The sequence below is a fragment of the Manis javanica genome, chromosome 17, assembly GCF_040802235.1.
Source record: "Manis javanica isolate MJ-LG chromosome 17, MJ_LKY, whole genome shotgun sequence".
Taxonomy (NCBI): domain Eukaryota; kingdom Metazoa; phylum Chordata; class Mammalia; order Pholidota; family Manidae; genus Manis; species Manis javanica.
The window spans coordinates 28,967,601-28,994,514 of NC_133172.1; the positions used below are offsets into that span (position 1 = coordinate 28,967,601).

Sequence of the window (26,914 nt, forward strand, 5' to 3'; positions counted from 1 at the left end):
CACCAAGAAGTCTAAATTGTTACAAGTTAACAAACATGAGATTTTGCTCCTTTATTCATCATGAAACCAAGGAAGTGGAGATTATTTGAAATTAATTATAAGTTAGCCCTGTACACTGCAAGAGACATTAAGGTACTATAATATTTCAGCAAAGTAACTTGCTCAAGGTCACAAGACCAAAAACCAGGATTTGAACTCAGGGTGAATAACTCCAGAGTTCATGGTTTCCCACCCTGCCTTCTAGCTCTCATCTCTGTAAAATAGGGAAGCCATCCCTGCTTTGCTTCCTCATTGTATTGTGGGTATTCTGGTTAAAGAATGTGAAGATGTTTGCAAAGGATAAATCTTCAACAGTATTGCTGTGACATTTGTAATTTGAGATCCTCTATTTTGTGACTTTTAGAGAACAAGTACCTCTGGTGTTATCTTTTTACACACCATAAATCCCAAGGAAGAGGAGACTCCTCCCCTCCCAAGAAACACACACACACTCACTCACACTCACTCTTGTATTCTAGTCCTAGGTTTGCAAAGATCTTCTCTTCCCACAAGAGATATTCACCCTGGTGGTATCCCTTTCTGCCATGGTTGATTCTCCTTTAGATTTGCCCAATGGAATGATCCCCAAGCATTTTATGCAGAAACCTTAACTCAAAATCCCATTTGGATTCTCTGCTGCCATCTGACATGGTCTCACCCCTCCTTCACCTGGTGGGACCTCATGGAATACATGACAAAAATCCTAAAACCCCTTATACCTGTGCCCATGGTGCTCTTCTACCACATTAACAGTAAGGTTTTGGAACTCCATTTTTACTCTAGGCATATCAGACAACTTAAGAGAATTACAGTTTTCCTGTCTGTGGGGCTTATAACAGTGTCCCTGTGAACGAGAAAAATATTTTATTTTTTATATCTTTTTAATATATTTTCATTGAAGCTCAGCCAATTTTACTCAGACCTCTGCTCCTAATCCTTACGTGAAAGGCTTCTTTGCACGTTGGTTTACTGCCAGTAGCAAAAACAATATGTTCCTTTACAAAATTTACCTTGAAATAGTCCCTGGAAGGTTTTAGTTTGCTTAAAATTGATGAGCAAATTATTTACTTATAGAGTCCTTGAATGTCAAATTTCTTATAAATTGCTACTCTTCCATATCATCCCTTTGTGCATTATAGTGATTGTAGTGTGATTTTAAAAGAAAGGAAGGAGAGGATCTACAGAAAACATTCTTTTTTTTTTACTTTCTTACAGGTTAATTAAAGCATTTCAGACTCATCTGACTTTTTACTATTGTTTCTCTTTTAAATGTTGATTATAAATAAAGAGACTGAGAGTTAAGTCAGCTTTTAACACCATATTCTTCCTGAAAGGCCAACATTCACTAGGCTGAATGGACATAAAAATTAAGAACATTTGTCTGTCATGGTACATCTTATCCAGAATTCCCCTGCACTATGTATACTTTTACCTCTGTTTTAACCTCTCTCTTGGAGACTTTTGGATCTTTAAAATGTATTAATTTACATCACCTGCTGCCTCAGTTGCTTTAAAATCCAATACCACATGTCTCTTTTCTCTTTTTTACAAGGTTAATCCTGACAATGCAATTTCTTCAGAGCTACTACTATCAGTCACTCCAGTGAACAAAATTAACTGGCTCACAGGAATAGTATTCTTTTCTGATAATGATTTGATTTGCTGTCTCATTATTGATTTGTGCTCCAACTTTCATGTTGAAATAGATTACATTCCTGACAGGCCCATTAATGTAAAGACCTCCAATCAACTACTTTCTTCTCTAGTCTGTCAGTCAGGCTTTAGTGGGAGATAACCCCTGAAGATGTATGTTACCAAGCCTTTTTCATCTACACGTTTCATATTGCCAGGACTTCCCCTGTAAGCAGTTGTGTTCTAGACATGTCTTGTCTTCTAATGCCCACAGCTGCATCTGTGGATCACACATCCAATGCTTAAAGAAGGCCACTGGTGTCATAGGTACCAGACACTAAAATTGCTTGTGCAGTAAGGGAAAGAGATCATTGCAGTGCTGAGTTCATTAGAATGCTTTGTTCCTCATCCATTGGTCTTTGGTTTGGACATTTGATACAAGGTAAGCGCCATGATGGAGCTTTTCTACTCTATTCTGTTATGATTAGATGGGGGGAAGTGGGTGAGTCATTGTTTCCCAGTTATCAGACACAAAGCTCAATTTGTCATATCAAATTATCACCATCTTTGTATTAATATAAGTCAAGAAAAAGCCCCTTCTTGCAAATTTCCCATCTCCTCTTATATGGCTTAGTAGTTGCTGGCAGTTACTCATGCATTTGTTTAACAGCAAAATTGTCAAATATTTCACAGTATCTTGAAATAGCCTCAGAATGATTATTTTAAAAATTGTTTCTTGCTATGGATCAGTGCTATTCTTTGTGGCATATTTTTCAGAAAATGTCAACCGTTCTGGTTTACCAATTATGTCAGATTTCCATGTACTTTATTTTGCATTTCACTCCTTGATTGGGGCATGTTGGAAAGAAAAATGCTAGTACATACACAATATGCTTTCTAACTTCACAACACGAGAGATTTTTAGAAGGATTAGCTTATCTCCAGCCTTGGATAGGAATACTAGTCCTCCACTTCATACTTTTCCAGCACTGCTGAGGAATTCATCATCCTCAAGTCAGACCTTGATACATATGAAGGTTGATCTGATCAGTCATGTGTATCTGCCACTTTCTAATTTGCTTATTGGCAAGTAGAGCATGTCTCTGGTTCTTCAGACAGACTAAATTTATAAGGATATGGTCCAAGGTTAACCTTCAGTCTTTTGACCTTCCACATTTGCTTAATTTCTTTCATTCCCCATTTTGCATTAAGTGCTTTTACGCTGCAATTATCAAATCAGGTTTGGTGATTTTGTCAGTGGGAATTAGGGTAAGAAGTCAGGTTTTCCTCTGTGAAAGACTTAATGCCCTTTCGGATTAGTAGCTCTAAAAATGGATAAAATGTCTTTGATTTACTTAACTGTGTTAGTCACTTGGTAATTTAACTTTCTCTAAGTCTCTGACTGCTATATAGTAGTTTATACCTAAGGCTATTTTGCTATTTTTATTTTAGTCCTTTGAAGAACTCCAATCGAAAAAGATTACTTTGGCCAATGTTTTTGAATGAATCAAAGTATTTTAATGACCTGACAAATAAGTTTTATTCCTTTAAATAATGAATGAAAACCAGTCATCATCTTTCTCTGATGGCTGTTATGTATAATATTTTCTGTAATCTGCTCACAGAACTGCTGAAATTTCATAAACAGAAGGAAGAATCCTGAGGGGAATTTTTAGATCTCCAACTATCTATGTTTATGGTAATGAAGATGTTAAAACATAAATGTGATAGACATTTAATTTTAATAACTCAAGTGTTTGGAGGACTTTAAAAAAGTAAACATTTAAAATATTTAAAAGTCACTTATTTTAGAAGAGGATACCCCCTGAAGTTAAATGGACATGGCACTTGCTTAAGTAACTCCAAGACTTAGATTCAAAAAATTGTATTGCCTTCCCCCAACCTGGGTCTGAGAAGTCAATAAAAGGAATTTGCTAACATTTTATGACTTATAATTTCAAAAGTCCTTCAATATACATTGTTTTACTTATTCCTTAAAATATTCCATAAAATTAGCTGAACAAATAGTAATATTCCCATTTGAAAAATAATTTGCCAATGGGGCACAGTTGGTAAATGACAGAATTGGTATTCAAATCTATCTTTATGGATTTTGCTTTTCATTATGAAAAATTTTAGATGTGTAATAATAGAATAATATGGTAAATGCCCATATACCCACTATTTAAATGGTATAAGCAATTGTTAGTTATATTCGCCATATTTGCTTCATCTTTGTTTTTGTTATAGATTATAAAGCAAATCCTAGACATTTTTACTTTTACCTCTCAATATTTTAGTAAGTATACATCTCTAAAAAAATTTTTCTTAATAATCACAATACCATTATCACACCCAACAAAATTAGCAATAATTCTTTAATATCACTTAATATCTAATTCTTAGATTTCTCTGGTTGTCCCAAAAATGACTTTAAGAAAGAAAATCAGGATCCCAAACAAAGCCACAGATGACATTAACCGTTAGGTCTCTTTTATCACTTTTAATCTAGAACAGTAGCCCCACCTCCACTTTCTTTTCATGTCATTGACTTGTTGAGAAAAGGCAGGTCTTTAGATTTTTAATTTTATGTTCCTCCTATTATACTAAGCTGCCTCAAATGTAAATTTTAAATGTTAAATAAAGAAAAAAATAAAAGACTACTCTGTCTAGCCTATACAATTAAAAATACAGCTTTTTTTTATTTGAAGAAATGTCCTTGGAGCAATTTATTACAACTGAACTTTAACTGAAATGGTTAAATACTTTAACAGCTAATTTTATAAGCAACTTAAACATCAAAGCATAAAGTAACTATATCCTTAGTTACAAGCATAAAAATATTTGTGTAACATTTCAAATAAATGCAGTTAGTAATGCCAATGAGCAAATAATATTATAGTCTTTGGCATTAACATAGGTTTAGTCTAGTTTTCTTTTCAACCAGTTAGAGAAGTACAGTTATAAATTTTAATTCTGTCACATTTCTGTTGTTAAGCATGCCAAGACACTCACAAACACTTGTTGGCAAATACTTTGTCATCTTTATTGTTCTTACCAGTGAGCTACCATTAAATATCTATTATGTACTCTCCACAGTAATAGTAATAACATATTTTTTAAATTATTATGTTCCATCTTTGTCCATCTCATGCCTCTATAATTTATCTCAGGGTTTTACAGCACATATACTCTGCAGTTGACTGGTAGCCTTGCTAAACTCCTAACTTCCAGAAATGGCAACAGAGGGGAGTGAGAGCGGAGCAGTCACAGAGAGGGACACTTTACCTGTGGTCTACAGCCTAGCCCAGCAAGCAGGAGAATATGCCTGACTGATACCCCTTTGGCTCAGCTGGGAAGGCTTAACATTTTTCTTACCAAGTTTTCCACTGAGACATTAAAGTCATCCGATGAGGATGCATCTTGTTTTGCAAATCAACCTTGGGTACCTGCAATATGCTTGTGAATTGCCTTTCAAGGAAGTCTTCAAGAGAAAGGTAATTATATTTGGGTGCAGTACTTAACCTTTCTAAATCTATGTTGCTGTAACTGGGCATTTTCCCAGTGGGTTGGCTACACAGCCCCTCTTGGGAGACAAAGCAGCAAGGATGAATGAGGGCACATTCTTTCTAGATGCTTAGCTGTACTCTCTGTTTCTTACTCAGTATTCACCAAAGGATTTAAGGATAAAGTATAGGAATCTGCTGTGTAAAACTAATTCATCAGCTCTTCCTAATGGTGTATAGAGTTCTGGTTCCCTAAAGCACAGTATTATTTCCGGAGTTTTCTTTGGTTTGCATAACTAGTTTATTGAAGGTGTTTCCTCAGAATATAATAAATGAAAAAAATTAGATGAAACTGTAAAAATACTTTATTAAGTAGTTACCAAAAGGAAAGGGACTGGGGAGGATGGGTGGGAAGGGAGGGACAAGGGTGGAGAAAAAGAAAGGGGGCATTACGATTAGCATGTATAGTGTGGTGGGGGGCACGGGGAGGGCTGTGCAACACAGAGCAGACAAGTAAGGATTCTGGAGCATCTGACTACGCTGATGGACATTGACTGTGAAGGGGTATGTGGGGGTGACATGGTGAAGTGGGGGGAGCCTAGTAAACATAATGTTCTTCATGTAATTGTAGATTAATGACACCAAAATTTTTAAAAAGTGTCTCAAATTAAACAATAAATTACTTGCATATAAAGTAAATATTATTGTAGGCATTTCTAGCCATATAACTATACCACCTTGGAAAACACCAGGTACACAAATAGTTCTCCATAAATGCTTGCCTAAATAATTAAAGTTATTTCTGTAATAAAAATTATTTTATGAACAGCATTTAAATGTCTATATTTAAATATCTATAAAGAAGATTATTCTGAAATCTATTGGTTAAAGTATATTATCTAATAAGCTAGTATAATTAAATTATAACTAACTATATCCCTGTATTTCAAAGGCAGGTACTTCTCTGTGCCCTCTAATCACAAGGGAATGACTGCAAAGTGAAAGAAATGGGTGAAAAATGCTTTTCATAGGAAAATAACATTTATGTAATAGCATATCTCAGCCTACTTCTTAAAGTGAATCATTTTTATCCTATTTAGTTTTTTATATATCTGGTATTGAGAAAGTAATAGTGTGGCAGTTATTTGTATACAGTATACTATCCTACCAAATTGGTAGGTTCTCATTCGGTATGAACCTAAATCCTTACCTATTTTCATGTTGCTCTCTAACCACATATTCAAGAGCAGGCCTCATTTTTAGAATCTGATCATGTCACATAATCTTGATGGAAGTAATTACATGAATGGTTCAGAAAATTCAAATGACCTTTTCTTCACTCCTCTTTGGATGGGTCAGTGCTGTTAAGGGCATTACTTGAGAAGTACAAGGTGATTTTATTTCAGGAGTTATTGGTTCATACTTCCCTTGTTTTGTTTTAGGTGGATCATCCATGCTATGGAGTATGAACTACAGATACGTGGTGGAGACAAGCCAGCCACAGATTTATATCAGCTGTCACCCAGTGAAGTTAAACAGCTTCTGTTGGATATTCTCCAGCCTCAACAGAATGGAAGGTAATGAGTGCCCTTTGTTACCTATAAGACACTCTAGATTACCTAGTAAACATAATGTCCTTCATGTAATTGTAGATTAATGATACCAAAATAAAATTAATTTAAAAAAAAAGACACTCTGGATTTACAGTAATTTCATCTATGAAATGAATAAGGTACTAAAAGGACATAAAAGGCAGCAGAGTACCAGAGGCCATTCTACTAGATGGACAATGTGCACAGAGACAGTAATTAAAATGTCTGTCTTTGGTTGTGATTTTGTGTTGATTTTAATTTTATACTTTCTTCAGGTATAGTTTATAAATATTTCTTAATTTTTATTATTCTGTGTAGATGTAACACTTCATACACTTTAGTCAGTTTCCTTCTGAACCTTTGTAGTACTCACCATCTCCTCCCAACAGTTTGGGTTTGGTAACATTGTTGCAATTGGTTGCCTGTGACTCTCCCCCTAAGTGGACTGCTAACTTTAGAATAACAACAAACAAATACTTGTGGATTGCGTTGAACTGAAGATTTTATTTTTTATTATACAAAGAACTTCAATGTAATTATTTAGGAGAAGAAGTCTTTTATAAAATTGTATTTGAACAAATGGAAGGGTATCCTTATTCTTAAATAGAACACTCAACATTGTAAAAATATGAGTTATAAATTTCATGAAATTCCAACAAGCTGTTTTATGGAGTTAAACAAGTTAATACTAAACTTCATATGAAAAAACAAACATGCAAGAATAACTAGAAAAACATAGAAGGAATTGCCTGAACAGACAGTGAAACATACTATTAAAAGCCTCTATAATTAAAACAGTGTGATGCGAGTATTTGAGCAGACAAATTTTGGAATGCCCATAACCTTAATCCCCATACACAGGAGATTATTTGAATAAACAGTGGTATATCCTCGCAATGGAATATTATGCAGCTGTAAAAAAGAAAAATGAGTGTGGTCTCTTATGAATTGATATGGAGTAATTTCTAGGCTATATTGTTAAAGAAAACAGCAAAGTACAAAAGGGTATCATGCTACTCCTTATGTAAGTAAGAAGGAAATACCTGCTTATTTGTGCAAAAGAAATATAGAGAGGATAAATCAGAAACTAATGAGACTGGCTACCTTCAGGGAGTGGGTGGAAATAGGCTGGAAAGAATGGAGAAATAGTTTCTGGGCAATAGGGTTGAATGGGAGAGCAATATTTCCCTGAGGATACCATTGGTATAGCTCTGACTCTTTAACTATGGTAATATTTTATATATATATAAATATATAAAATGTCTTCTATACCCAAACAAAATTAATTATAATTAATCTAGTTGTGGAAGGAACACAAAACACAATACAAATAGTAACAAATGAACCTAACTGTATTACAAATGAATAATATTCCCACACTGAAGGGGGAGGAGAAAAAAAGAATTAACCAAAGTACTTTGGAAAACATTTACTGGATACTGTAAAGCTAAAGATAAAAATAACTGCATACCTATACTGTACTCTAGTCAATAAATTTTTTCTCAATAGAGGTGTAGGGATTAGCAATTCTGAAATTTAATTATTAGTAATGAGAGACAGATTTCTCATTGTTGGAGAATGTAGTTACAAATAAGAAAGGCTAGAATATACCCTGTGGTATTGGATTGGAATTGGAAGTGTCAATCTGAATTAATGGTTTTTACACAGATGGAAAGATACAGAAATAAATGTGGATGTGTACCTGTAGGTATACATCCATATCTTTCCTAGCTCTGTCCAATGAGAAGACCTAGAAGCAATGAAGCCCCACAGGCAAAGAGCAAACCTAGTGCTCAGATACTTATGTCTCAATACCATCTTCTAATAAAAGAAACCAGCATTCCTTGGAGAAATGGTTGATTCCAAGACTGATGCAGGAAAAATACAAGATGAGCCTTGAGCATCTTGTGGTACCAGAAAGTGAGAAAATGCTCCAAAAAATTGTAGAATTGTGTTCGAAGGATAGTGGAGACAACTTGAAGGAGGCTCAGTGGCCAAAGCTGGGACAATCTGAGCAACAAAATAAATAGAGATAGTATTGGATTATATATAACCCATACAATAAACAACCATGAGTCCATGCTGATATAAATAGATAAGTGGGAGGGAAGGGACTCTTCCTAACAGTAGAATCCAATTAATAAGTATAGGTGGAATGATGGAAACAGAAAATCACCATTAGACAAATACAACAGTAATAATTGTTGCAGACAAAAACCATCAGTGGATGCTAAATTTAGCGTGTGAAAGTGTGATTAAAAATGGAAAATTTGAATAATTTCAAAGTATTTCCATTCAAGATTGAAAAATAGTAATTTCCTAGTGAAAAAAACCCAATAGACTCCACCTTAACCAAATGATCAAGGCACATCCCAGTAATAAGGCCCATTAACATCATGTACCCCCATGTGATGTACTAAAAAGTGTACAACCACTTCTGGGTATTCTCACCAAAGATGTGTAATTGAAGTCTAATCATCTGAAATTGTCAGACAAACCCAAATTGAGGTACATTCTACAAAATAGCTGTCTTTTCTAAAGTGTCAAAGTCATGGAAGATAAAGGAAGATTGAGAGACTGTCACGGGTTAGAGGAGCCTAAGGAGACGTGGGAACTAAGTGCAGTGTGGGGTCCTGGATTGGATCTGGGACCAAAACAAGGGTATTAGTGGTGGATTGGCAAAAGTTGAGTAAGGTCCATAGATTAATAGTATTTATCGATATTCATTTCTTGCTTCCAATAGTTGTACTATTCTTTATGTGAGATGACCGAAGTAGGGGAAACTGAGTAAGGAGGTACATATATACAGAGACTTTATAAATTATTTTTTTTGTCTTTTCTGTGAGTCTGAAATTTTCCAAAATAAAAAGCCAAAAAATAAAAATAGAGGTATTCCAAAATATTCTCTACCTCTGATGTGAATATTCATACATTTCTACTTTTTATGGTGGTCTAAGCAAACATTTCCTTTTTGTAGTATTAACTATGACTCCGTAGAACTCCCAAAACATCTTTTTGTTTTTGCCAATAAAAGGGAATAGAAAAAAATAAATAAATGCAGAGGATATTCACTTTCTACACCCATTATCCAAAGTAAAACATCACCAAGGAGCCCCTACATCTTCGGGCTTCTCTTTAGCATAGCACTGAACCCAGCCATGTGAGTCTGGGTCCACCAAAAGAACCTGGACATCCAAAAGAGATGCCTCTCCCACCTACGTAATGATAAAACTTCCTTGGTTTTCTTTAACCAGAACAGAAATGCCTTTTTCTGTTTACTGTATCTTACATGACAATTTTTATACTTAGAAATATTGTTGGTCATGACATGCCTACCTTGTTGTTGACAACACATTTCACTCTGCTGCCTGCCTTAATACCAAGTATAAAAAATATGTATTTGTTGCAATCTTCAGCTTTTAGAAGAATATACTACTCTTTCATTTATGTGTTCTTTTCAAATTATGCAGATTCTGCATCTTTGGCAGTTTGTGAATGAAGTATTATATCTTTTAAGATTTAATACTTAATCCATGAAAATAAGAAATCTAGAATTTTGGCTTATCACTACATTCTGAGTATTATGACATGATTTTGCAGTTGGTTTTTCAGCATCAGTAGTTTGACCACATTTAAATTAAAAACTAAATATAGGGTATAAAATGAAAATATAAGGCTTAAATTAGAAATACACTTTTTTGAGCATCCATTCACTTAGGCTTATTAAGTACTTTTCTGGGAGAGGTATATAGGAGTGATCAAGCTGTATGATTTACATGCCTGCATGGAGCTTACATTTTATTGTATGTAAGGACCACATAAACTCATTTTGAAATTGGCTGTTCCTGTGTTTTTAAATTGAGTTTCTTTGCATATTAGTCATCTTATCACATAGTAAGCAACCTTATAACTTACTGGAGAATAAAGTTTTGTCTATTGAATTTTTTAAAATCTTGGAGATTTTCTCCTTTCCTGCAAGCTCCATTTTCACTATGAAATATTTAGTAACCTCTGTAACACATGGTAGAATGCATCATTGATGGATCTTGGCTTTTACTTCTCACCCTACTGAAACGATTAATCCATACTGAAAGTCCTGCTGTCCACCAGAACAAGCTTGTTTTCCCACTCTGTGGCATTTTCTTTTGGTCTATAGATGTTGGCTGAACAGGCGTCAGATCGATGGGTCTTTGAACAGAACTCCCGCTGGGTTCTATGACCGAGTGTGGCAGATCCTGGAGCGCACGCCCAATGGTATCATTGTAGCTGGGAAGCATTTACCACAGGTACAGCCCCTGTATTTGTGTCACTGAAAGGGATTTCTAGCAGGATGTAATGGGGTAGAGAATTCTTTTCCCCTCTGAATTGCAGATAACCTGCTTATTCCATTTCCTGAGTTTTCAAGGAAAGGTATCCAGATACCTGATGGGAGGAATATACAAGAAAATAAGAAGCCTAATCCATTGGATTGGAAATATTTTTTCCCCAATCTGAGTTACTTGTACTTTTTAATTTTAATGCCCCTCTCTACAAAAGCCTTGCTTTACCAAGTGGATATTTTGTTTAGAAGTTTTAGTTAATCAAAAATTTTCTTGTATTGTCATGTTTCATATATTTCAAGAAGGCTCTCTATTTAAAGGAAGCACCTGGCCAAATCCTTTGTCAAGCAAACTACCCTTCATTTGTTTACTTATCAGTAAACTTAGAGTTTATTGTATTGGAATTACTATGAATGGTGGTATTCCTTCAGCACCAGGAGGTGGGGAGTGCTGGGGTGAAAGGAAAGGAGCGACACACAGCAGCAATTCACTGGAGAGTTCCGCTTTATTAGGGAAAGGTGCTGGGTTATATAGGAAGGGGCATGAATTGATTGAGGTGTCACTTCTACGGGGCTGGTGGCTGTTGGCTAGGTGCTGGGATTGGGAGGGGGGCGAGAGGTGATTGGGCTTCAGGTGGCGCCGGCGGGAACTGAGGACCCCGAAGAGAGGCTGGAAGTTTGCCATCTTACTGGTGGGGACCCTTCATTCCCCCCTTTCTCCTCTATGGGTTTGTGGACGTTGTTTTCTCTCTGGCTGCTTCCTGCTGAACAGGGGCGGAGAAGGGAGTGAGGGCTTGAGGATTGGGAGGAAAGGGTTGATAGGACTCCCCGCAGTAAGGACGAGTAGATGTGGACTTCTTCACGTTTGGAAATCAATGAAGGTTCCCTGTAACCATAGGTCAAGGACTTGTTGATTCCAATGCTGCCAAGAGGATATGGGTGTCAGGAGCCAGGCGTCTGCAGCCATTGTTTCCAGGAACAGTTTCCAGCGGAGAGAGGGGTCCATCTCAGCGTGTGGTGAGGAGGTCACGTGAGGGTGAGGGATCTTCTGTGGCCAGAAGCTGGTAGTTCCTGAGTAAAAGCTGGTTGAAAGCTTGATTAGAGATTTTTCCAACTTGGGAATTGATGAACTTTATTATACAGGGTAAGAAGAGACAGGCGAGAAGAATGATTATTATGGGGCCTGCAATGGGCTAGAGCTAGGTGAGGAGAGGGATTGTTAGTATTGAAGAGAATGGGTTGGAATTGGAAGCAGAGTGGAGACTGGAGGCAAGGTCGGTGAGTTTGGTAATGTCAGTTTCTACAATGCCGGATTCGTTGATGTAATAGCAGCACTCTTCCCAGAGGAAGACGCAGGTGCCGCCCTTCTCGGCTGTAAGCAGATCTAGGGCCCGCCGGTTTTGAAGGGTGACTTTAGCTAGCGAAGTGACCTGTCTTTGGAGAGAGGCTAGGGAATCGGCAGTGGATGTCAGGGCTCTCTCAAGTTTGGCGTTGAGATCTCTAACTGCCTATAGAGAGTGACCTAAGGCTTCTCCCGAAAACCCTGCCCCAATGGCTGAGGTGATCAAAGAGCTACTGACCATGATGGGAAGGAAAGCAGGAAAGCAGCTCTTTTTGTGTGTGAGGGCAAGGGAGGTTGGAGCTCAAGGAATTCTGCCATGCTGTAAAGTGTTAACGGTGGGATTAGGGTGACGAGAATGCAGGGTGTATCGCAGTTGAGAGGCACTGAGTTGAAAAGACTGCCATTACACTAAAAGAAGTGTCCCGGTTGCATAAAAGTCTTAGAGCCGGAGGTAGGGGTGTAGATAGAGAGGCAGTGAAGTGCGCTGGAGGGGGGTGGAGTTTGGCCTACACAGTGGTGGATGGTGAGATTATCTGAGTATTCTGGTTCCCATAGGGGTATGTCTGCCAGGGGGCAGAGGAGTTGTCTTTCTGCATGGAAGGAGTAGTTGGAAATATTAAGGGGCATGGCGGCCAGCAGTGGGCGCTGTAGTGATGCACACAAGAAACAATGGGCTGTGTTAAGGGTGTGGTTGAGAAAGATGGTGGTGTCCTGAATGAGCTGTAATGAAGAGTAGGAGAAATGGGAAGAGGGGCAGGGATAAGAAGATGAAGAGGCACTGTCAAGAGTTTGGATAATGACTTTTTCAGAATGTCTGCTATCTGATGCAACTTGAGAGATCTGGGAATGAGAGGGAACATACTTTTGAGAGATATGAAGGGTACCGTGGGGGGTCGAGGACCCCCCCCCATAGTAAACTGAGGCTGTGACTCTGGCAGCTCATCAGGAGTCCCAGGGATCTGGGATTCATAAGGAGAATGAGCCGTTGGGATATTTCATGAAACGGTTGGAGGAGTAATACTGTGGGTACTGGAAGTTACTCATGTAGTGAATGGCACAAGACTAGTAGGGACATCTCCTGTAGGTGTCTGGCTATTGCCTGCAATAGGCTTGTTTTTGGTCATAGAGGAAGCAGAGGTAGGGAGAATAAGGGTAGCTGCTAGTGAACACTTCGGTGGAGGGAGGAAAATGGAGGTATAAAGGCTCAGAGCAGCTTTTCAGAGGGCAGTCTGGTGTGACAATGAGGGCAGTAACTTTTGTTTGATGCTGTGTGTAAGTCTGTCTGACTTTGAATCGCCATACAAAGGAGGCTGGGGTGGTGGGGAAGACAATAAGAATGAGGAAAAAAGCCAGAGAGCAGTAAAGGAGGAAAAAGTCATGATTCGGGTATGGATGGCAAAGGGAGTGAACGGGATTTTGGAGGAAAGAGGACAGTAAGGTGAGGAGTCTGGAGGGAGGGAGAGTCTGTAAACTTTTGTAGGTTAAGAGATTTTTTAGGTGATGTGGGGACAGAATGGTAAGGGGCGCCCTGAATGTCAGTTTATGAGCTTCTTTCTGCAAGAGCTGTCCAGCGGCTAATGCTCGTAGGCAGGGGGCCCATCCCTGAACTGTGGGGTCTAATTGCTTGGAGAGATAAGCTACTGGGGCAAAGGATGGGCCATAATATTGGCTTAGGACTCCTAGAGCTTGACTGGACCTCTCATGAATGTATAATGAGAAGGGTTTCGACAAATCAGGAAGATGGGGAGCTGGGGCTTCTACAAGGGCTTGACGGAGCTTAATGAAGGAGTGTCGGGGTGAGGAGGATAATGGTTTTTTAGGGGGGCTCTTGCTGAGGTCGTATAGGGGTCTTGCCAACAGGGAGCAGGGAGAAGTTAGGGATCTATGCTCTAAAATATCTAGCTAGGCTTAGAAAGGAAAGGATTTCTGTCTTGGTTTTGGGAATGGGCAAGTCAGAGAGGAGCCATTTTCTGTCTAAGGTAATGGACTTTCTTTGTTGAGATAGAAGGAATCTGAGGTAAGTGACAGAAGGGGAAGAGATTTGAGCTTTGACGGGGGATACTCGGTAACTTCTGGAAGCTAGAAGGTTAAGTAGGGAGGCAGTGTCAAGTTGAGACTGTTCCCATGAGAGACTGCAGAGTAGAAGATTGTCTATGTATTATAAGGTGGACTTGGAGTGATCATGATGAAACTGTTTGAGGTCCTGAGCTAGGACCTGTCTAAAAATATGGGGACTATCTCGGAAGCTTTGTGGCAAAACTGTCCAAGTGAGTTGTTTAGAATGTCTTGTGTATGGGTCTGTCCAGGTGAAGATGAAAAAATCATGGGAGCAGGGGTCTAGAGGGATAGAAAAATGGGTCTTTGAGATCTAGGACTGAGAAGTGGGATTCTGAGGCAGGGATCTGCGATAAAAGGCTGTATGGATTTGGAACTAAGGGATGGATAGGGACAACGGCCATGTTGATGAGGTGAAGGTCTTGGACAAGGAGGAAAGATCCGTTGGTTTTTTTTAACAGCTAATATGGGGGTATTAAATGCGGAGTGAGTGGGTCTGAGGTAATTTATGTTTAAGAGATCTTGAATGATGGGTTGGAGGCCTATGAGAGCTGAAGTGGTTAGGGGGTATTGGGCCTGACAGATATACTGAGAGGGGTCATGTAATTTGATAGAGGCAGGGGGACATAGGGCCACGGAGGGGCTTGTAATGTCTCAAACTTTGGGATTTACAGGGTGTATGAGGGCAGAACCAGAGCTTTCATTGGGTAGAGGGGGGTTGTCGGCTATGAGGGCCATCAGAAAGGGAGTACTGCGGGCTGTGGGAGTGGATATAGTTATGGAAACGTGGAGGAGGGAAAGGTTGTCTCGTCCTAGTAAAGGGATGGGACACTGGGGCATAACTAGGAAGGAGTGGGAGAAAGTTATGGGACTGTCTAGGATCGTGCATAAAAGGGGGGGGTTTAATGGGAAAATCTGTTTACCTCCTATCCCGACTATAGGAGTAATGGCTGGCATGGTAGGGCCCCAGTATTCTCACAAGACTGAGAAGGTGGCTCCTGTATCTAGGAGGAAGGAGATGGGGTGACCGTCTACTGTTAAAGTAACCCTGGGCTCCTGTTTGGTGATGGAAATGGTCGGGCGAGAAGCCCCCGGGCCCCGTCAATCTTCTCCTGCCAGCCCCACTATGGCGGGCTTAGGATGGGGGTTGTTCGTCCAGCCTCCCCTTCGGGTGGTTGGGCAATCAGACCCCCAGTGGCCCTTTTTGTGGCATCTGGGGCATGGGGTGGTAGGAGATCTGGGGGAGGGGCATGCCCTTAACTAATGTCCCTCTTTTCCGCACTTGAAACAAGCTCCTGGGGGGTGCTTGTCTGCAGAGGGGCGCCCAGGTTGTGGTTTTATCAGCTGGGCCAACATCTGGAAATTGGCCTGATCAGCCTTTTGTTTACCGCGTTCTTTCTCCTCCTTCCAGTTATGGAAGACTTTAAAGGCTACTGTTAGGATCTCAGTCTGTGGGGTAGCAGGGCCCTGTTCTAACTTTTTGAGTTTAGCTTTAATGTCGGGGTAGCTTTGAGCTAGGAAGTATGTCATAAGGACATGTCTTCCTTCAGGTGTTTCTGGGTTCAGGCTGGTATACTGTAATAGGGCTTGAGTGAGTCTGTCTAAGAACTCGGAGGGGGTTTCATCTCTCTTTTGAATTATGTCTTGAAGCTTTTGAAAATTGACTACTTTACGAGCTGCCTTTTTCAGACCTGCTATTAAGCAGGAGGCAAAAATATTTCAAGAGCAGAGACTCATGGCGGTGTTATAATCTCAGTGTGGGTCTTGTTCAGGGACAGCAGTGGGGCCAGGGGGATAGGTGGGGTCAGTCTTGTGGGTTTCGGTAGCGTGCGTTTGGGCAAAGTCCCAAACTCGTCTACGCTCTTCAGGGAGGAGAGTATTGGCCAGGAGCATGAAAATGTCATGATGTGTGAGGCTGTAAGACTGGAGGGTCCATTGAAACTCCATGATGTATGTCGTGGGATCAGTGGAAAAGGAACTTAGGCGTTTCTCTAGTTGGGCTAAATCTCCTAAGGAGAAAGGGATGTGAACGCGCACGATGCCTTCGGATCTTGCTACTTCCCAGAGGGGGGCGATAATTTTGGGAGGCCCTCGGGACCAAGTCTGAGGGGGACTGAAGGGTTCTGGCTCAGTCTGTGGGGGAGTGATGTGGTCTAGCCATGCCTAGTCGAGCAGGTCCTGAAGTGCAGAAGGGGGGGCAAAGAAAATAAAGAAAGATTGAATCAGACCCACGTGTCGCCAGCTAGCAGCCCAGCTGCTTGCCTCTGCTGCTTTAGTTGGGCTTGAACTCATGACTCTGAGGTTAAGAGTCCCATGCTCTACTAATTGAGCTACAGCAGGGCTCCAGTTAATTGTTTATGGAATGCGTTGTTTTCTATTCCTGCCACATCGGCAAGTGGGGGAAGGGCATAGCTAGAAGCAGGGACGGTGTTTCTACACATCTTTAAGGTCTCCCTATTTTCAGAGTGAGGAGTCTTGGCAAGATATGTTTTTGCGGACAGATAACTTCTAAGAACTGCACCGGTTTTTGTGGACAGATAACTTCTAAGGACTGCACATGTTTTTGTGGACAGATAACTTCTAAGGACTGCACCGGTTTTTGTTTAGCTTGTGCTTTCGCATACTGCGTTCAGACATGGAGGGAGGTGCTTTCCCATTCTCTCTACAAACATGTGAGAAGACAAAGGCTGTCCCTAACAGGGGAGAAACAGGTGATGAGGGCAAAGACGGAGGAGGCCCTTGGGACCTAGTTAAAGGGGGGGCTGAAAGGCTCAGGCTTAATCTGCGGGGGACGAAGGCGGAGGAGGTGAGATGGGGGAGGAGATGGTGGGGGAGGAAGGGAGAAGGGCTGTTGTAGGAGAAGAAGGGGAAGGGAGTGAGCGGGAGGCTTCTTCGGGGGCGGCAGCTTGTAGGCTAGGAGAACTTGGGAGGGGGCTGGGGGAGGAGGAGGCGGAAAGCTTCAATATAGGGAATCTCCTTCCATTTTTTCAGGCACTGGCAGTAGTTAAAAACATCGCGAGTGATGTTAGGATCAAGAGTTCCCCCTGCGAGCCATTGGTTGTTATTGTTTAGGGGGTATGTCGGCCAATCTTGGGAGCAATATTTACGGAGAAGTTTTGGTTTTATATCAGGTGTCAGGGAGAGGGTAGCCAGATGCTTAAGCAGGCATTCAAGAGGTGAACCTTCAGGGAGGGATGAGGAGGCTCCCATGGCTAAAGGACTGAGAAGGAGACAAACAGGGGAAGACGATCAGAGATCCTCAGACTGGAAGCAGACCACAAGGAGACAAAGGGCGTCCCCGATGATCCTTGGTGGTCTGCGGAAACTCGTATATGAGTCGGAATTTCTTAGGAAGTGTGGGTTGTCACCCAGACTTCCCTAAGAAGGCAGAGTGCTGGAGTCACGATGTACCTAGCGCTAGGCGTTTTCGGCGGACGGAGCAGAAGGAGGAGGGGGGGAAAAGGGAGCGTTCTCATCCACAAAGGAGTCACCTCATTTATGGCTGTTGGAGGGGGGTGCCTGAGAGTCGGCCGCAGCCGTGAAGGCCTGAGGCGGGGATTTATGACTTTCGGAGGAGGGGCCTGAGCGTCCGCCGCAGCCGTAAAGGCTTGAGGTGGGGATTTATGGTTGTTGGAGGAGGGGCCTGAGGGTCCGCTGCAGCCGTGAAGGCCTGAGGCGGGGAGCATTCCCTCCTCATCCCCGAGCGTCAGGGCCTTGCCGGATGATCACGGTCAATGGCACTCGATAGCTCAGAGAAGAGTGGCCCACCCCGGGGGAAAACTTACCTAAAGGCCAGAGAGGAGTGGTGAGTGTGATGAGCCAGCGCCAGAAAAAGAGGACGAGGGCAAGCTGCTGCTGGTGTCGGGGGGAAGACGGGGCCCAGTTGGGGTGTCCCGTCTCCCGGGTTTCGGCACCAATGAAAGGAAAGGAGCGACACATAGCAGCAATTCACTGGAGAGTTCCACTTTATTAGGGAAAGGTGCTGGGTTATATAGGAAGGGGCATGAATTGATTGAGGTGTCACTTCTACGGGGCTGGTGGCTGTTGGCTAGGTGCTGGGATTGGGAGGGGGGCGAGAGGTGATTGGGCTTCAGGTGGCGCCAGCGGGAACTGAGGACCCTGAAGAGAAGCCAGAAGTTTGCCATCTTACTGGTGGGGACCCTTCATGGGGGACCTCACAAACAGTAAAGATACATTCAAAAGCCAAAACTAAATCAGGCTTAAGAAGCATAGTAACTTAGTAATGCTGTGATTAAGGAAATTATTATTTGTGAATTGCAATGAATGTAAAAGATGTGCAACTTTTTTAGATTATTAGATAATCACTAAATTTACCTGAGATGTAACTTAACTTTGGTCCATGTGAATTAGTGTCCCCTCCATCAGTGGTTTCCCAAGTCATGTAAACTGACCTACTTCTTTCATTTGATTATTTTACTTTATCCAGGCATCTAAATCATTCTGCTTATACACAAACATGAATAATTAGGCCTTTTAGAAATAGAGTACCATATTTGTTTGTAGTGTTGAAACATAAACCAAATTATTTTTGATGAGGGTCTTTCATACAAAAAAATACAAACATCCACACTTACTTTGTTTATAGGTACATCGAGTATTTCTGGAAGGACCCACCAGAAACTGGTAGCATTCTTTTCTTTGCCTTTGGGGAAAAGAATTGTGGTCTGGGGAACAGGGTGGGCTTTTCATTGAAAACCCTATTTAAACTTGCAAATTTTGAACTATGTCAACCTATTACTTATTTTAAAAAATGAATAAAAGCTTTTTAAAAAGTGTTCTTTATGCTATTCACAAACTGTTGGGTGGTTGGGTGGTTGTATTTGGTTGCCAGTACAGGTGTCCCTTCTCTTTCCCAGATGCTCTGTGACGGTTGCATGTGGCAGCACTGTCTTCTCTGAGCAAAGAACAGACCTCCATTGTTCATGGCCTGTCTTCTGCTAGGCCTTGTGTCTATGTTCAATGGACTGTGGCAACCTTTGTTAGCTTCTTTCCCAGGCAGACCCTTTCAGATTTTAGTTGTCTGATTCCCTAGCCACTTCTATTAAGTATCCTGTCTTTGCTAACAACAAATACATATTAATGTATGTGTAAATACATTTTTTTATATGCCAGGCACTTTTCTAAGTGCTTTCTCAGTCCTCACAACAATCTTTTGAGGTAGGTACTGTATTCCCATTTGACAGGTGAGGTAACTAAGGCACAGCTAAGTGATTTTCCCAAGGTCACCTGTCTAGGAAGTAGCTGACCCAGAGTGTGACCCCTCCCCCTTCTGAGCCTTTCCTCTTCTCGGCTGCACTGCCTGCCTGAAGCCTTTTCAGAGTGGGAGATAAGGCAACTTGATGTCTCTTCCCTAGGTTTCATGGTTGCATGGTAGGTAGGTCAACTTTTCAAATTATATACACTAAAAGGAAATTTATGTGAAACTGTGAAAGAGTTTTCCTTTCCTTCTGTAACCCCATTAATTCCATTGCTACACATCTAAACAATTTTGATTTCTGTGCTTTAATTACTGTGTTCAGGAACCAAGCTTCTTTTCCCCCAAGTTAGGTACTACCTGTAAACATTAACGTGGATTGTATTGTATGTAGAATATAATAAATGGAGCATATTTAAGACTTAGGGGTTATACGGGCCGAACAACTTTGCTGTTATTTAATTGAAAGGGGACATTCCTTCTGGGTCCCATTTTGAGTGGTACGGCTATGATTAAGATCACTGTAAATATCATTGGGATAAAGGCAGTAGGTATGACTCATCGTCTCTGGTAGTAACTCTGGCGGCTCCATCTGCTTTCTACCATACAAGCCTAACATTTAGAGAGCCTTTCCTCCAACCCTTGAAGGTTATCCACTGTGCCCAGATTTGGATTTGGATTTGGATTTGAGTCTATTTTCTCCTTTCATTTGGTTTGTGAAAAGTGAATGGAAGACAATGGAATATTCCTATTTTAAATGAAACAAAGGGTAGAGAATATTCTTTCTGTTTTGCTTTTTCTGTGTTCTTGCCCTTTCTGCACATAATGTTGTTTTTGCTTATTTGCATGCATTTTTATGCTGCCAGCTCCAAAAGGACCTGCCAAAGAAATTATATGAATTCACTAGCAACTGACTTACATTCTAGTCTGACAGCAAACATAACTTCTTGTGTTAATTCTGCAAGCAATATGTACTCTTATTTGTTGTCTCTATTTTTGGCTGTTTCATTTGTGTTTTGAAATAGCTTTCTAAAATAGTCCTTTTCCCTTAAAGACACTAACAAAATACAATATATAATATAGTCTCTTTCCCTAAAAACAGGAGAGAAAGTTTATCATAATAGTCAGCAGTTGGCTCCAGTAGTTTGACATATTTAAAATTCAGATGCTGGGCTGTTGTCTAACTAAGGATTTATAGAAACTGGAAAATATTATTGACTTGAAACTGAAATTCCTCTATTAAGTAGAAACCAAAGTATAACAAGGCAGCATGTTAATGTTATTTTTTTCAGCAGCCAACCCTGTCAGATATGACCATGTATGAGATGAATTTTTCTCTTCTTGTTGAAGACATGTTGGGAAATATTGACCAGCCAAAGTACAGACAGATCATTGTGGAGGTTTGTATTTAGAAATGTTGATTGCTGAAGAAGTACTTTATGCTTGCTCCCTGAAAACCAGTATATAAACACTGCCCAAGAAACCAGGAATTCCACTCCTCAACCTATATATAGAGTCCTGGGGAAGGCAGATGTCCTTGACCCAAGTCAAGGCACATGAACAATTCAAACATCTTAAATACATCTGGGTGGGAAGACTGACTCTCCAGCTTTTCCAGTTACACACTCACCCCTCCATAGCAAGGGCAACAACACTAAAAAGAGAGGAAGTGACCTTTTTCTGTTTTATTTTTAGTATTTTCTGTTTACAGAAATAATGCATGATTATTGTAGAATGTTTCAATAATTCAGAAAATTATAGAAAAGAAAGCAAAAATTTTTCCCTACACTTGCTAGTACTAGATTTTCAGTGTTGATATTTTGAGGGACATCTTTATAAACATCTCTCTGTGAAAAAGAGGACATGTAATTCTGTGCTGTATCATTGCTCTATGAAGTTAAGTGCTAAAATATACATTGCCTGTGTGTGTGTGTACATGTGCTCATTTGCCATTTTAAAATATTATACCAAATTATAGCAAATTCCTGAATGAATGGATTTAATTTATAGCTCATCTTCCTTTTGTGTCTTTCTCTGGAAATATCTCCATTAGACTTTGTTTTTCTTAAGGTGGGTAATGTATCTTACTGATACCAAAGTTGCTGAGTGATGAACTATATGTGGCACCTCCTAAAATCCAGTGTGACTAGAGCTACAGCCAGAGCCTAGCGACAGTCAGCCTTATCTTTGAAGTGGCAGGATTCAGAAACCACCTCAGCTAATCAGTTTTGTAACAGGTAGGAATAAGGCTAGAAACTGGGGTCAGGAAAAGATGGGATTATTAGGATTCCCTTTCTTGTGATGTTAGCCTTTCAGTGTCCAGTGCCCAGCAGCTGGGACCAACAGCGGTCACAGCGATCCTTCTTGTTGACCAAAATAAGGTCAGAAGAAATTTTCCTTTAGAACTGGGGCAAAAATTTGTACTCCCCACTAAAGCCCTGCCCCAAGTTCTCTCACATTGGGACCCCTGGATTTTTCTCGAAGTGTTTCCTTTCATTCTTTCAGGTTCTGTTTGGGAAGCATTTAAAGTACAGTCAGTAAAATTCTCAAACTGGGAATTATGAGATCTTTTTCCTGTTCCAAAAGTAGGAACCATAATTATCATCAGAAAATCTCTACCAAGCATCATATACTCAGATACAATTTCTGTGTTTAATAGTTTGTTATCTAAAATGAATGTTACTACTTAGGATTACTGTATGGGAGAGCCAAACAATAGGATGATGCATTAAAACTAAGGTTGTTTATATAAATAAAAAAGTATTCATGTCATAAAAAGGTCAGAGTTAGGTGTATTTTTGAAAACATTACGATTCCCTGAGAAACTATTGTGATGTCACAGACTCATTATACAGTGCTGAGCTCCAAGTTATTTGATCATGAGCCTAGATCTAGAACTTAACTCACCTGGCTTTCCTGGCTTTGTGGCCTGTCACCTAGGGCAGCCTCTGCTCCACTGGACACTCATTTGGTCTTACCCCACTATGTATCAATGCCAAAAGGCCAGAAAGAGTTCAAACACCGAGTGAATAAGGCACAATCTATTATAGACAGGGTTAGGAAACTCACTTTTCTAAACTATTAGTTCTATTTAAGAGGCTAAAAAATCTTGATACCACTCCAAGGACACACACAATGTAAATAGAAGTGTGCAGTTTCCAAACAGAACTTATGCTACTAATTTACAAGAGTAGGAAGATTCCATCCATAGATGATCCTAACGCCTAACATGGTGCACAACACACTATGGAATACAGGGATCATCCACCAATCTAGGTAAAGAATGAAAACATGTCCAGACTGTGTGTCTTTTATGGTTCATATAATTGGCTTTCAATGTCTCTTCTAGTTACTGATGGTTGTTTCCATTGTACTGGAAAGAAATCCTGAGCTAGAGTTTCAAGACAAAGTAGATCTAGACAAACTGGTGAAAGAAGCATTTCATGAATTTCAAAAAGATGAGAGTCGACTAAAGGATGCTGAAAAACAAGTAAGTAAATAGCTTTTTGTAGAACATTTTCATTGTCTTAGTTCTTCAAAATTACCCCTAATCTTTTATCATTTAATACAAAACAGATTTACAGAGTACAAAATAGAGTACTTGAGGAGCAAGAGGAAGTCTGTCTTATTTGAGGATTTAGTGTTACTTTTAGTTAATTGCTAGTCAATTCAGCTATGAAGTTCTGACTAAAAAATCTGGGAAGAGATAAATTTCCTTTATAGAGTTAGCAGTTAAAATGTTTTTTTCCAGAGAGGAGCCATAGATTCCAAAAGGCTATAAAATTAATTCCTGGGGAGGATGGGAATATGTAGCAGCTATGTTGGTGCTGTGTACTACCTAATAGAGTCCCTTCCAGGCTCTCTGTTTAATATTTTATGCTCATCTGTAAAAAGGTTCCCTAAGTAAATAAAAATTATCAGTAAAGAGGAGAATACTAAAAATGTTTGACTTTGTTTTATGGGCTGAGAATAAAACTTCAGGAAAATGAAAGAAGAACTTAAGAAGCTCCTATTTTCCACAAGGAAATCATTCTGTGAATTTATTTTTCCCCCTAGGCTGACACTGATTTTACCTGTCAACTCTTCCCAAACAAAAAAATCAAATGACTTGCTTACTGTTTTCCTTTGTAGGATGACATGACTTCCTTTTACAACACCCCCCCCCTGGGAAAAAGAGGAACATGCAGCTATTTGACAAAGGTTGTGATGAATTTGCTTCTGGAAGGAGAAGTCAAGCCAAACAATGATGGCCCGTGTCTGGTTAGCTAGTGAGGAAGGCATAAGAAGTTCTGTTGAGACACATTTTCTAGAAGTATTTAAGTGTTGTATTGACCCTTAACCAAGGTAGCCATTAATGTATAGAATGATAATGCTGGTGAGGTGGTTGCATGCCCTTGGCTGAGTTCTTGGACTTCTTGCATGCCATAGCCAATCTAATGGTAAGAAGTGCTATTAATCAAGTGAAAAAAGTTTTCATGATTATGTCAACCATAATAGTAATCTTTGCTGAACAATAGAAATAGTTTGTGAATTGAAAGTTTACCCCTGCATATTTTATGATCAAAAAGCTTATCAAAATGAATCTTTGCTCTTTGGACTAAATTCCCACCTTAATGCCATTAAAATGAGTTTGCCAACTACTAATGCATACTGAGAATGAAAAGATATTGAAAGAATGATAGACTTCTTTTAGTGGCATTTAGTCATGCTGGAAGAAGATATTAATATGCATCATAAAAGCAAAATCAGCCAAATGATATTTTGATTCTCAAAAATTGCATTATTGGTAATATTTTAGTATACAGAGCTATTATACAATTTTTACCTTGTAAACATCGTTATGGTTTTGTTATTCGTGCTAACTGTAGGTGTTGAATTGAAATACAGTGTAATGAATCTATACCTAATGAAACATTTTCTTTGAGCTCTTACTAAAAATAGTATGTATAAGATTGTTGGAAGTATGGACTGTCAACCTAGCTTGTACGAATAAAAACAAAATTGAAAGTTATTAAATTTTACTTCTGATTTAATAAATATATCTGGACACATTCTTTTTTCTCATGTACACAATATTAGGTTTATTACTCCTAAATATTTTCATTTAATTTATCTGGATATGGAATGGAAGAGAATCCATGGTGCCTACCATTACACATATCTTGTTACCAAATTTACTTAAACTTTTATCAAAACAGAAAGCAGATTAAACATTTAAATTTTATTAATTTATTTCCTTACTGAATGTTACAATGCAGCTAAATCATTAGTTTGCACCCTGGCCCCAAAGAGAGTCATTATTCTGACCACTCTTATTATGGAGTTTTGTCTGAGAAGTCTCAAATTCACGTAAAGAATATACCCCATTTGTAAGGTCTCAAAAGGATCTAAGAAAGTACGGGCAAGTGATTTCAGTAACAAGTCAAACTGGTATCGATAAATGGATGTATGAACACATGGAAAAGTCTGGAGTCAGGCACATGTCTCATAACTTATGCTGCCTAGATCTTGCACAAAAAGTCATATATGTGCTAGTTGGCAAAATTGAGAATGAGGTAAAATCTGACCTTTTCAAACATCTTAAGGAAGGGATATGATAAAGTAGGTAATTATTTGACTTGATATATTAAGATGGTTTATGAAAAGATCATGATGAACCTAGTTTGAAAAGCAAGCATAAAAAAACATGAAGCTCATATAGTGAAAATCAGGGACTAACACTTCATAACTAAGGAAGCTGGAAATAAAGAAAAAATCCCTGAAATGTTTAATATTTGCTGAAATCTGGAGGAAAGCAAACTATGTTGTATTTTTAAGAATTAAAAAAGAGTCTGATTAGCTGAGCAGAGTTGCCAGAAATCTGTCACTGTCTTAGTAGAGATCAAACATCACTTGCAAATGCATATTTCCTGAATGAGTTTGTTTCCTGTTTAATGTTACATATGCAGAATTCTTGTTTTCCCATATTGAAGGCATTCAGAATCTGGGACATATGTATCAACTTTGTGTTTTGATAAATTTAAAATTTATTGTTCTGAAAGATATATTGGGATCAGTAAATCTTTGTGTTCACCTCTACAGAAGCCAGTATCTGTTTTCTAATTAGAAAAGCAAAATATAGTAAGAATTAAAACACAAAACTCATATGAATTTTAGAAGTCCCATTTGGACTACAAAGCCATAATGTTTTAGCAGCTGTACTACAGACTGACTGAAAGTATTAGCACATTTATCCAGGCATGACAAGATTTAAATCTGATTTAAACCTTCCTCTATCACAATGGCAGATTCACTGTGTAAGTTTATTATACAAGCAACGTCTGTTGAAAACTCCTGACTGAATATCAAATTTAACTACATTTCCAGAGCACCATTTTAATAAACAGGGTGTTTTCCAGATATCCTTCCATTTTATTTAAGTCTGAAACAGTCATATTTCAATTTTAAAAAACCAGTGTATGGGTTTAACTTGATGTCATCTTCAAAATGTGGTAAGCTTGAAGTGCCTTATGGACACCAAATAACATTTAGAGAATATCTAAATAGATGTAACTTTTCACCAGAACTCTAAAGAGTAGATTCAGGCATGCTTTTAGCCGTTGGTGAGCATGCATATTAAATAGATGGCATTTTATAAAAGTGGAAAATCATAGCAGAACAGAGGGAACACACTAAAATCAAGGAGAGGCTGGAAGTAGCAGCCTATTATGCGGCCAGATCATAAAACTACTCTATCTCAGAAACTAAAAACATGAATGAAAAATGAAGAAAGGATCAGCAAAACAAAGGAATCAGTACAGCCTCACACCATGAACTCCTAAAAGCAGCAGGAAGACAAAAGACTCATGAGAATTTGTATTTGGCTCTTATACTCTGGCCTCCTACAAGCTGTGCAGGGTGAGGACAAGGTCAGTAGGTAAATTATGAAAATGTAATGCATTTGTAGGGAATTAGATGAGTGTTGAGTCAGCATCTAGGGGGAAAAGATGGAAAATGGCCTTGTAGGGTGGAGGTTCCTCCCCCACCACCATCAGGCATTATTCTCCAGCAGGGCTACTGCCAGCCCACATGACATCTGTGTGATTTAGGAAGAGGCACTCTTTCTGGGCCCACTCAGCACTGTGAGTAGAAGGTTTAGCGTCTGTGCAAAAAAAAAGTTCCTGTCTCTAAGCAGAAAAACCCTCATACCAGGCTTTGTGGCTTGGAGAGCCAGGT

General features: G+C 39.4%; 1 protein-coding gene across 4 annotated transcripts in view; it reads left to right on the forward strand.

The window, feature by feature from the left end:
* The window catches only part of PHKB (phosphorylase kinase regulatory subunit beta), a 337,121-nt gene extending 312,385 nt beyond the window's left edge, over positions 1-24,736 (forward strand). For all 4 annotated transcript variants that reach the window (XM_036996511.2, XM_036996510.2, XM_036996512.2 and 1 more), the window contains 5 exons: positions 6,620-6,754; positions 10,926-11,055; positions 20,992-21,099; positions 23,049-23,189; positions 23,831-24,736. In XM_036996511.2, coding sequence (XP_036852406.2) covers positions 6,620-6,754; positions 10,926-11,055; positions 20,992-21,099; positions 23,049-23,189; positions 23,831-23,968 — 652 coding nt within the window. In that variant the 3' untranslated portion in view covers positions 23,969-24,736. The remainder of the gene's footprint in view (positions 1-6,619; positions 6,755-10,925; positions 11,056-20,991; positions 21,100-23,048; positions 23,190-23,830) is intronic.
* The last annotated feature ends 2,178 nt before the right edge of the window (positions 24,737-26,914 follow it).